Source organism: Schistocerca gregaria, chromosome 1 (genome assembly GCF_023897955.1).
Source record: "Schistocerca gregaria isolate iqSchGreg1 chromosome 1, iqSchGreg1.2, whole genome shotgun sequence".
NCBI lineage: Eukaryota > Metazoa > Arthropoda > Insecta > Orthoptera > Acrididae > Schistocerca > Schistocerca gregaria.
Window position 1 is genome coordinate 1016025519 of NC_064920.1, and position 12804 is coordinate 1016038322.

The 12804-nt window shown below is 38.5% G+C and overlaps 1 protein-coding gene across 1 annotated transcript in view; it reads left to right on the forward strand.

Annotated features, from left to right (window-relative positions):
- LOC126278875 (prosaposin) overlaps window positions 1-12804 on the forward strand; it is a 70229-nt gene that overhangs the window by 39889 nt on the left and 17536 nt on the right. Inside the window, exons 9-12 of the mRNA XM_049979153.1 lie at window positions 3143-3317; window positions 3443-3594; window positions 3695-3829; window positions 3958-4098. Of these exons, the coding sequence (XP_049835110.1) occupies window positions 3143-3317; window positions 3443-3594; window positions 3695-3829; window positions 3958-4098 (603 nt within the window). The remainder of the gene's footprint in view (window positions 1-3142; window positions 3318-3442; window positions 3595-3694; window positions 3830-3957; window positions 4099-12804) is intronic.

Genomic DNA, 12804 nt, shown 5'->3' on the forward strand with positions numbered 1-12804 from the left:
AACAATAAACTGTATTCGATGAGTGTGATGCCACAGCTGTTTACACTTCTAAAGGACCCCACACTGCGATCCATCGCATGGGCAACCAATCAGTTGGGAGATCACACTTGTATTGGCAAATCGCAGCGATTGGTCACCGATGGCAAGTTGCATGGAAATGCCAGGCAATCTGAAGGATTGCACTCGATCCATGCACAATATGGTTGCCTGGACGGTTGGCAGTGATGTGTGGCAATATGGCTGCGACGTTTCTCTATTTATCGCACCTGGTTGTGCCATTCTGTTTCACTTCACATGCCTTGAGTAAGAAATTTACTTCAGAATTTAAAGTTACCAAGGGTCAATAAAGTACTTTGTGAATTGAAAGTCAGAGATGCCATTTTTATTAAGAAGTAATACAAAATACACCCTTAGATTTCAAAATGGTTAGCATTTTGAAGCATGTGCTATAGAGATTGATGGCAACATAATAGCTCCCACTTACCATTTTGAGTTATTTATGAAATATTCATGCATTATTGAAGTTCTTAACTTTTGAATAGAATGACATTCATGCCTATTCTAATGTTAAAGAGGACAAATTAATTTAAATGTTCATTATAAATTTTCTCAAATCCCTTATATCATATTACCACAGCTAATAATAAGAGTTATGTAATCAGTAGTGCTGCTACTAACGTCTTCGCTGTAGGCACATCAAGTAAATTGTGTAAATATGTGCAGTTAATTAAGAGACTATTAGTCCTCAATTTGTTTTTATTCATTAAGTGTAAAACAAATTGTATTGGCTCGCTGGAAATATGTACACAACCCATTTGGCACCATTGAAAAATGTAATAGATTCTGTAAAATAATGTACATGTTCCAAGAAGAGTTTAAAAACAAGTTTAATAAAGTATAATTCTTATTTATTTTAAATTTGTTTTGCAAGTATTCCTGGAATACGGAAATCGGCTACCACTGCTGTTAAACAAAGCAGTTCATTTTCAGTAGGAGAATTTGTCAACACAGTGGCATTCATAATACTGATTGAAATTGCTTGGCATATTCCTTGTTTGTGGGATGTCAGTGCGAGTGACCAATTACAGGCGATACTGAATTGAACGGATCGCTGCAAACAGTCACTCACGTGTGGGACCCTTAACATTTAATGGAAAAATATTGTGAATGGTGGTTTTGAGAAGCGGTATTATCAAAGTAAATTTCCTTTTATGTAAGGTGAATTATGTTACGTGTGAAAATGAGGGATGAACTCCTTAAATCAAAGGTCATTTGACTCTCATTCAAAACTTGACTTTTGAGGACCAGCCACATAAAAAACTTTGACCCAGAAAATAAGCCGTTAATGTCATAATTTAAAATTTTACTGGCACATTAGTGTTTTATGTATCTTAGTGTAACACAGGCTAAAAAAAGATAAATATTGTAGTGAAAGATTAGCTTTTTTTGTAGCTGTACTGTAAGTATATTAATATAAACCATTAATTTTTTCTGATTGTATCTTAATGCAACTTAACAATGATGATACTATTGGCTGACTGAATCACATGTCTTACACTCTGAATATCTGGTGTCATTGGCTGCCTAGATCACATGACATGAACTATGATTGGCTGATAAAAACACGTTGCAATTTGTTTTAGTGTTTCAGAAGCTCCTGTGCTATTTTGGTGGAATTTGTGTTTATACTTCCAAAATGCAGTTGTCCCTCCCACCCCCCACTGGGTTTCATTTGCTAAAGTACCTGAAAGTTCTACACTGGTGCATGAAACCTTTACCATTCAAAAGACTGATAAGTTTTACAGCTCGGAGGGAAAGTACATTGTCACTTAATATGGGAAAAAAGTGTATTTTTAACCAGGAAATCCAAGAAAAATTTGTGAATTCTTCTTTCTTGAAAGGTGTATATTTAGTATACATTCCTGGGACTTGGAGTTCATGTTTGTTTCTTTATACAAGGGATATGCAACCATGTAACAGAGTATAGAGAATATGATATCACTCAAACCATGTTTTGTAAGTAAATAGCAGTTGGAACATTAGACATTCTCATTATTCAGATATATTGTAGGCATTCTCTTCAGTAGATTTGTTGCCTCTTCGAAGTGTTGCCCCAATTAAATGCTGTCTGTGGTTCACCTTCCACACAGCATTTTCTAAGTGATGGTTCCAATTGTAATTGTAGTCCCTAGCTGTTTAGTTCAACCTTCAGTTTGTACGAGTAACCATGTAACTGAAATTTAACAGATTACTTTTTTAATGCGTACCTGGATGCTCTCTTACTACTTATTGTTAAAGTTCAATTTTCGCTTTTCGTACCATATGGATATCATGTCTAAATTATTTTGCAATTGGTTTTGATCTCCTGACTACTTCACTACACAATAAAAGAAAGCATCACCTGCAAACAATCCAAAGAAGCTGCTCAAATTGTCTCCTAAATCGCTTTTATAGAAGAGGAGCAGGAGAGGGCATATAACACTCAGTGAGATTTCAAAGTTACTATGAACTGTGACTTTTCTGACAGAAAATCACAAATCCAGTCTCACAACTGCAACGATTCTCTACAGGCATGCAATTTACTTCAAAACCAGTTGTGAGGAATGGTGTCGAAAGCCTTCTGCAAATATGGAAGCATGGAGTAAAGTTGAGATTGTGTCGGTATCACACATTACTTCACGTGATTAGAGCCAGTTTTATTTCACAAGTATGATATTTCCTCTGAGTCTGTCAATAGATAGTTTCCTTTCAGGTGTTGACAGCACTAGGCTATTACATTAATGTTGGCATATGTATTTATAATTTGGAGTATTTTCTTTCTTTCACTAGATTCGGCTTTTGAAACTTTTATTTCTAATGCAATGTTGTTGTTAATTCATACAATGTAAGCTTTCACGGTCGGTATTGTCTTCACTTAAAACTTCCGGGCTGATAGGCCGTGGTCGAAGTATAAAACTGTATCCTGACGTTTCTTCTCCGACTACGGGAGACATCCTCAGGGGTAAAGCGGTTTCCCGCAGTCGGAGACGAAACGTCAGGAGACAGTTTTATACTTCGACCGTGGCCTATCAGCCCGGAAGTTTTAAGTGATTGCTGTTAATTGTTGTTTTTGTATACTTGAAGATCTGTTCAAACTTCACAGGGACCACTCTGGCCACTTCTTCCGTTTAAAACTGCTCAAAAATTACAATACGCTTCTGCGGATGATGAACCAGTTATAGTGCCACTTACTCCTTTACAATCAGCTCAGCCCATCATTGGACAAGATGAAGCAAACAGTTACAGACAACTCCATCGTGTTCCTTTGGAAAAGAATGGTAATGGCCCTTGCCATTCTGGGAATGGTATCACACACACAATATATAAATAAGGAATCTTAAGCCACTGTGTTTTGAAGTGGGTTTTTTTTTTTTTTTTAAGAAGTTTGTTTCATGTGTTTCAGATGTGAAAGTATCTCATCTAGAAGTGAATCAGCTGCCTATTGATAGGATGGTGCTTCAAACAGCAAACACAGTTCAAAACCGTCAGCTCTGTGAATTCTGTGAATTATTTTTACATTATTTGCAACAGGTTCTGACAACACCTTCCACTGAGGTTTGTAACAGTTCTGATGCTGCTGATAGCCGATTCATGCTAGAAGTTGCAGAGAGCAAAGAAATAACAAATGTTTCTTATTTATAAATATTTTTTACAGGCCCAAATTGAGCGTGCAGTTAAGAAAGCATGTTCCGAGCTACCAAAAGAATTTGAAGATCAGTGCAGAGACTTTGTGCAGAATTATGGTGATGCTGCAATTGCTCTCCTTGCACAGGAGATTGACCCATCTCAGGTAAATGGATAACATTTGTGACACACAAGGGTTTGCTCTGTATGCAAGATGTTACAAATTCATCCAACTCTGTGTAGCTGAATTTTTATTTGTGCTAGTTTTACTGAAATTGAAATTTATTAAAACAGGTGTGCCCAAGATTAGGAATATGCCCTTCAGAGAAGGCATTAATTGATCTTTCAAATGTTGTATATGACAAGCCTTCTTGTCCATTGTGTCTTCTTGCTGTGCAGGATCTCCAGAACACACTGAAAAATAACAAGACTGAGGTAAGTAGCATCGCTAAACAGTATTTAAATACTGTTGCATAATGAGATGACGTAGGAAATTACTTAATCTTGTAGAGTTTAGTTAGTTCTGTGACAAGCCATATTCATGATAGACAAAATGTTGTGTAATTTCTTAATTGAAAACATTTACTTACAGTCTTGTTCTTTTCTTCAGTATAAGTAATTGCAAAGTAAAACATTAAATCTGTTTCTAAATACACTTCTACTAGCTAATAGAAATTCCATATCTGCTTGGATTCTCAAATCCTTTTGTAGCTGTGAATTTTGCTGCTCTCCGTGTTGGATTTTTCACTCTCAAAATGAATAAATGTTTGCATTATCACCTTTTGTACAGTGAATACATAGTGGTTCATAATGAAAATATTCGATATATGCTACCTTCCTGATTTGTATGGCAAAAGTAACTGCCATAAGCTTTTTCCAGTTAAAAACAGCTATTCCTGAAAATATTAACTGGACGCGTTACTTATTTTCAAAACTTGGAGTTTGTACAAAAACTGTTGATCACTTTCAGAAGATCATTATTTACTAGCTAAATTCTCAGCTTGGTTGTTGCTTTCACATCATTACCTATTTTCTTTGTAGATACTTTCTCCCACCTTGACAACAATACTACAGTCTGTACATCAAAAGAAAAACCCTAAGAGTTAGTGGTGCCAAGCACAGTTGCTCTTAGTGTCCACCACAACCTATCACATAATGTGATCTAGTATGTCTCTATGGCAGTGCATAAATGTTGCCACACATCTGTAGCAAACCATTGTTTTCAGTCTCTTAGATTCAGTGTAACCACCAGCCTTTTTTGTTTCACAGTGAATAGTAAACTTTCACAACATGAAGTGTAGTACCACCTGCAAAATAGATGATGGATCATTGAAATAAAATAAGAGCAGTAATGGACACATGAGGTTGGGAATACTGGAGAGGAAAGGCAGCAGGTGTTGGGGTAGGACTGCAGCACACAGCACCGTAACCAGATAGTGGGGAGTGGTTTGGGAAGGACTGACGGAACGGATGAAGTGGAGATTGATGAAGAGGGTGTGGGTGCAGAGGGCTGGTAGAGATTAAGGCCAGGAAGAACGAAGAAAGTGTTGCAAGTATAAGGCCCACCTACATATTCAAAAAAGATGGTGCTGCAGGAAGTATCAAGATGGCACATGTTATGAAGCAGCCATTGAAGTAGAATATTTTGTGCTCAGCAGTGTGTTCTGTCACAAAGTGACCATATTCGTTTGGGGGGACAGTTGGTTGGTGGCCATGACCTTGTAAAATGTTACACAAAAATTGCAGCAGTGTTGGTATATAATATGGCTGCTTTCACAGGTGACCCTGCTTCAATGTGATAGGATAAGACTGTGAAGGGACTGGAGCAAGATATGCTTGGGTAATTTGGACAGGTCTTGCACATTGGTTTTCCACAGATATAAGATCCATATGGAAAGTGGTTGTATTATATAGGTAGGTTGGACAGCAGAATACTTCCTTAGGATGGGTGGGAAGAAGTATTGTGGGTGGGACGTCTCCTATTTCTGAGTATGAGGATAGGGGATAGGTATTTGGAGCCCTGGCAAAGGATGTGGCTCAGTTGTTCCGTAGGAGTGGTAGGGATTAGGAGTGTGAGGATATGACACAGGAAATTTGTTTCAAGACAAGGTCTGGGAGGAGTGCTGGTATCTGAAGGGCTGTGTGAGACCTTGAGCATACTAAGCAAGGGAAGTATTGCCACTGCAGATGCAGTGTCCAGTGGTGGCCAGGCTATATCTAAAGGATTTTGTTGGTGTGACAGGAACAACAGCAGTCAAAATAAAGGTGTTGTTGAGTGGGCCTGACATTGACATGGGCAAGGATGGAGCCATCAAGAGAAGTAGGAAGTAGTAAACACCCAGGATGGTGGCGGTTGGACTGAGGACCAGGTGAAGAAAATGGTGTGTGTGTGTGTGTGTGTGTGTGTGTGTGTGTGTGTGTGTGTGTGTCGTTAGGGCATAGTCTTATCTGTGATTGTACATCATGAAGATTTCATAAGTGAGCCATATTAGGGGTCTCGGAGGCTACTAAGGTGGTTTCCTGTAGGTGACCTGTAAACACATTTGTAAAGGACATTGCCATGCTACTGGCTGTGCTGCAGATTCACTTATAATCTTACTTTTGAAGGAGAATTAATTGTGCGTGAGGCTGTAATTAGATATGTAAGGAATGGGCTGGTGGATTTGGAGTCTGAAGGACGCTGGAAGATCGTGATTGAACTTGTTGATCTGAAGTTCAGGCCTTTAATAGGAGTGAAACTTCTGTAATATATACATTCTTAGTGGATAGGTTGAAACAGGGTGTGGGATATGTTTAGTTTCTGGGTTTTGTGGGATATTTGGAGTGAGTTTTACAGATTTGGCAGATAGAAAAGCCCAGCAAAGCGGAGTCTGGGCTGTGAGTGGTTGATTTGTGGGGGAGGGGGTGGTGCTTCACTGGGGTAGAAGTGGTGTAGTGGTGCTCTGATGCAGTAATTGGGTGTTGACAAATTTGATCATTTTTGAGGTGGTGTCTGAAGTAGTATTTCAGGTGTTAGAGAGCAAGTGTGTCCGTTTGGGAGATATGGTTTAGGTCAATGGGTTTCACAGAAACAGTATTGCAGCTTAGGTGGTACAGACATGCCTTGATGAATATTTTTTCTGTTGTATTGTGTTATTGAGGGATAAGGGATTGGTGGCATCTGTAAATTTGAAGGTTGTTTTGAAGCAAACTTTTATAGTTAGGCAGCCGTGGGATTCCGTGACGTAGGCAACATATAAGGAACAGGATGTGAGACTGGGTTGTAGCTAAGGGTAGAAATATTTTTTTGGATTGACACAGATTGCGCATGCGTCCATTTGGGATGGAATGTTGCTACATAGAAGGAAAGTAATGTAAAACGACTTTGGTTATTGTTGGGTAAGCTCTGGGGAATGTTGGAAGTAAGTCGCTGGTGTTTGATGTACTGCACTTGTGACCAATAGCAGTTAATTTTGGTAGAAACTGCAGTTGACCACTTTTAAATCTTTTGTAGTATATGATTAGCCAGTTTTGTAACCACTGCGGTCTCGTCAAATTGTGGACATTCAGAGGAATTTTATTTTGTAGATCAAATGTAGCTCCTCCCTAGGGTTGTAGTGCTGATGAAAATACCAGGGCCTAAATAGTTTACTAGAAGTATACAGGGGAGTAATAAAGACTGTTATTAACAGTTGAAGAACTGAGCGTAATTGTGCATAAACACAACTGAAAGTATCACTAAGATACTGGACAGAGCACTTCCTTGGAAATAATAGAAATAAACACATGGGTACACAGGCTGCATTAACTTGCTGGTGATGTAACGCTGTTGTTAAGTGTGGCAGAGACCATCAGCCATGTAGTCATTATGATTCGTAACCACTGTGATGACACTTTTGTGTAAAGGATGGGTGATAAGGTCTCAATTAGTTTACAGTTTACGATCAGTTGTGTGTTGTGTAGAAGTGATGTTGGACTCAGTGGGGCAGATTTAGGAGAGGAAGGTGAGGCCAGGTTAGATTTAAGAAAGTTCTGAAAGATAAGGAGGGGATGACTGGATGGGAGGGGAGAAGGATCACATTGAAGGGAGATTGAAACAGTTTTAAACTAGGTTTTATGTGTAATTTTGGTTAGCTGGGTTGCATGGAAAAAAAATGTTTCTACTGCAGAGAACAGGTAAAGGAAAAAAGATCATTGTATAGGTTTGAGGCTAAAGGTGAGGCTTTCAGAAAGCACTCAGACTTCTGTAGTGGCCAGAGTGCTGCCTGAATAGTTGAAAATAATGTTACCGGATGGGTGTTCAGAAGTAGTGGGTTTCATAGAGGGCGGAGAAAGGTTTTGGGGATAAGGAAGGCAGAGTAAGACAGCGAGGTGTGGCCAGGGAGCCGCGATGAGCTGATGTAGTTGGATGAGAGTGGTAGGCTGTTTTCTTGGCTACTCTTAATCCCATGTGGGCATAGGAGAGGCGTATCTAGGACAGCTTCCTCAGGTGGTGCTGGAAATTCTGTTTCAACTGTTCAGGGACAAGAGTCTCCACTACAATAATAGAATTATGGAAGTTGTAAGCAGAGTAAAGGGATTATGTGGAAGGAGTGGAGGCTGTAGAGTTTGCTTCAAGCTTGGATTGTAAGGTTATGAAGAATCAGATAAACGAGAGTGAGGGACTGACGGAATTGGAAAACATGAATATTGTTGTGGTAGGATTGGTGACAGCCCGAGGTAATTTTAATTGTAAGCTCATTACTTGGGATTCCATGTGCCAGACAGGTTTTTAGACAGAAATGTATGCTTAGTTTTGTTAGGGCAAAAGAGTTTTTGGAACTGACAAAGAGCAGGGATTCTCTCTCTTACTAACATACAGGTACACTTTCAGGTTTTGCAAAGTGTGTTGGTTCAGATATAATGTGTATCAAACAGGCACAAATAAAATAAGAGGGAAATAGTTATGAATAGACACAGTGTGGTCAATTACAAATACAGTAATACCTGGACTTACACTACTGTTTTATGTAAATCTGGACTAATGCGCTTCATATGTTTGAGTGCCATGCACCTCTATTCCCCTGTACTGCCTGCAGTGTTAAAGTTTGTTTTGTGCAGTACTGTTTTATCCATGGAGCTTGCACTATTGATAGGTATTAACTACGTTATCTAAATGAAGCAGAACTGATTTATTTGCATAAAAATGAAAAAGATAATCATCCTAGGAATCTAAATTTAATATTGTCAAAGACTTCAATGCAAAAATTAGAATTTGTGAAAAATGCAAAGAAGGTTGGTGTACTGGAAGAAACAGATAAATTATCAAAGGCAAAGAAAAAATTAACGAAGCTGAGAAAAATACTCAATCCTTGGATTCAAATGTCATTAATAAAGTCTTGGTACTATTGCTCAGATGAGAACAATGTTAATATTATAGGCTGATAATCAAGTTAGAGTGGGGGAAAAAAAATCCTGTTGATCACAACAAAGTGTGCTTTAATGCTAAGCTGATTTTTGAGAGACTTAAAAAAGCAGCTGGGGAGGCAGCCAAAGATGAGTTTTAAAGTTAATAATGGTTGGTGTAACCAATTCAAAAATTGTCATAGCAGAAAGTGGAGATTCAGCAAGTGGTAGTAAAGAGACTGGGTTACTCTGTCCCAAGAAAATCAAGGTGATGGTACAAGAAGGTGGCCATGCCACCCAAACCATGTTCACCATAGATAAAACTGGTCTGTTCTGGAAGAAGATAAATAAAAAAAAAGTTTTCACATAAGGTTTCAAAGCCTCCAAAGATGGATTGACAGTGGTGGTTTGTGCAAATGCAACTGGTGATTATAAATTGAAACCTCTCGTAGTTTAGTGCTCAGAAAATCAAAGGGCTGTAAAAAAATAATCCAAAGCTGGGTTCTACATCTATATCTAAATACATACTCTGCATGCCACTGTATGTTACATGACAAAGGGTATCCTGTACCAGTAGTAGTACTTTTCTTTCCCATTCATCTCACAAGCAGAGTGATTGGGGGGGGGGGGGGGGGGGGGGAAACCAGTATGTATGCCTCCATATGAGCGCTAATCTCTCTGATCTTACCGTCATGGTTCTTATGCAAAATATAAACGAGTGGAAATACAGTTTTTCTGCAGTCAGCATCAGATGCTGGTTCTCGAAATTTTATCAGTAGTGCTCTTCCAAAAAGAATGTCGCCTTCCTCAAGTGATTTTCATTTGAATTCCCAAAGCATTGATGTAGTACTTGTGTGTTTGAACCTACCAGTGTGATGTACTTAGGTTAGTTAGGTTTAAGTAGTTCTAAGTCTAAGGGACTGATGACCTTGGATGTTAAGTCCCATAGTGCTTAGAGCCTTTTTTTGAAACTACCAGCGACAAATTTAGCAGCTCACTTCTGAATTGCTTCAATGTTTCCCTTTAATCAGACCTGATGCAGATACCAAACATTCAAACTGTACTCGACAATGGATCGTGCTAGCATCCTATATGCAACCTCCCTTACAGATCAACCACACTTTCATAAAATTCTCCCAGTAAACCAAAGTCGACCATTCATCTGTGTTGATGTAAGATGTAACTATGTCAAGTAGGATCCTAGTAATGCTCTACTCAACAATTATGAGTGTGTTTCTCCTACTCATTTGCATTAACTACGTTTAGCGCTATCTGCCATTTATTATACCACCTAGTAATTTTGTCAGTCATCTTGTATCCTCCTACAGTCACTCAGTAACAACACTTCCCATGCACCACAGCTCAAGCAGCATACAGCTGCAGACTCCTGCTTACCCTGTCTACCAAATCATTTACGTGTATAGAAAAGAACAGCAGTCCAATCATGCTCCTCTGGGGTGCTCTTGATGGTACCCTTGTCTCTGAGGAACACGCTCCAATGAGGAAAACAAACTGGGTTTTGTTACTTAAGAAGTCTTCAAGCCTCTCGCATACCTGGTAATCTTATTATGTATGCTTGTATCTTCATTCCCATTACAATAATTTAAGAATCGAATGTTAAAACTTGGGTGACTGTTTCCCTTTTTGAGAACTGGTTTGGTCTTCACTTCAGGTATGAAGTCGAACGTTATTGCTAGTTGAAACAAATAGCATTTAATGTGATGTTATTAATTGACGACAAATCCGGTCAACCTTCTGTTACTCTATTTTTGACCCATGTGTGAAAGTTGTATTTTTGCCAACGAATAAAACTGGCTTGTTTCAACCAATGGACCAGGGAATCATTAAAAGTTTTAAACTGTAAAACAGAAGACGATTGCTTGCTTATGAAGCTGAGACAAAACAATGAGCTGTCTATTAAAGACTTTTGGAAGTAATTCAAAGTTTTAGACGCTGTGCAAATTATTGGACAGTCTTGGAATGAAATTTCTCAAACTTTAAATGGCATCTGGATTCCCCCCACCAATACTCAAATCCAGGGGGAATCAGCACGTGATCCTGATCAAATTGATAATGTGATTGAAGAAGTGGTTGATCTTGCCAGACAACTAAATGTGGAGATGGATGGTATGACATTAAAGAACTGCTGGGTTCCCACAATCAGGAGCTAACAATTGATGAGCTTGTAGAAATACATAAGCAAGAGCAAACCATTGAATAACCTGATTCTTTAGACCCATTTCAATCAGAAGATCACATGATGGTTGCAAATTTGACATTCATTTGAAAAAGGGTTACATTTTTTTAGAAAAAAGGGCTCCAACAAAATTCAAATTTCGAATACAAAACAGAGAATAAAATATTTGTTGGCGAGCCAAAAGCAAAATATTGCATGAGGTGGGGGGGGGGGGGGGGGGGGAAGAGAGAGAGAGAGAGAGAGAGAGAGAGAGAGAGAGAGAGAGAGAGAGAGAGAGAGATATTCTCGTAGGGTGACCTTGGTTTACATTGTTGCAGTACACAATACTTTATTGTAATAATTATTGTATTATTTTGAACAGTTTATTAAACTTTTGTAAATTACGTTGTTTTCTTTAGTCTCTGGTCCCATTTGAACATAATTTGCAGGTATACAGGTGCAAAATTGGACTCAGAGTTATGCGAATTTGACTGAACAGTTATTGCTTGGTCTCGCCTATTGTGCAAGTCCATGGTATTACTGAAAAGGAAAACTATAAGTACAAAACAAATCTGAACATATAAGTAAAGAAAGTTTAAAATTGGTGTATTTTATTCTCCTGACTTTTGTAAGCTTTATGTACAGTCATGTTATGGATGGGCTACAGCTACTGAATTGTATAGCTGTACTTTACCGGCAGGAGGTAAAGAAGATATCATTAGTCTGAAGTGCTGAATATTTAGAAGAATGGCCAAAGTAGATAGGTGAGTAGCAGCAGGGAGGATTTTGCAGGTACATAGTAGCTATTGCATCAGAAAAGTGAGAACATTATAGTTTTCATCGATACAGAGAATAATGACCAGTTATCGTGACACATTGTAGATGTCCTTGAGATTTTTGTTTTGTGCATGCGTGAGCAGGAGGGGAGATACTTGTACTGAGTAATAATTAGCATGTGTGTGACAAGGGCACCATTAAAGGTCACTCATTATGGACAATATGTGCAGCAGTATCGGCATTGGTAGTGGACAATATTGTCGTTGGGTTAGTTGGTATATCATAAAACAACATTCCATGTGGCTGATGTTCTATTACAGAGTTGCAACAAGCCAATAAAACCGAAGACAGGTGTGTCTTAACAGGTGCCATTAAAGAAAGGGCAGGTGTGGCAACAGCATGACTAATGTTCCAAAGCATTGTGGACATACAGTGCCAATAGTAGTGTGTGCTAGCAACAGTGGTTTATCACTATTGAAGATTTCTACCAAAACTTTCTGATAGCCAAGTCGCAAGCATGTTAAAGATAAAGAGTACCAAAGTCTTCATAATAGAAAGAAATCACCTTTATTAATAATAAAGTATTATTACTGAGGTTAGAGACAAATAAAGAAAATTAATCCTTTCAGGTTGATGTTCAACTGTGAATTTAATCTTGGAGTGCATTTTATTCATTTAATCTGCTCATTATTCACCCTTCCGTCTTAAGAACTGGTGACCTGCCTTTGTATGTCATGTAATTTTATCTTTATATCCAACAATGGAAAATCCAGGATCATACTACTCACAATATAGCAGAAATGCTGAGTAGCAGATGGGCATCT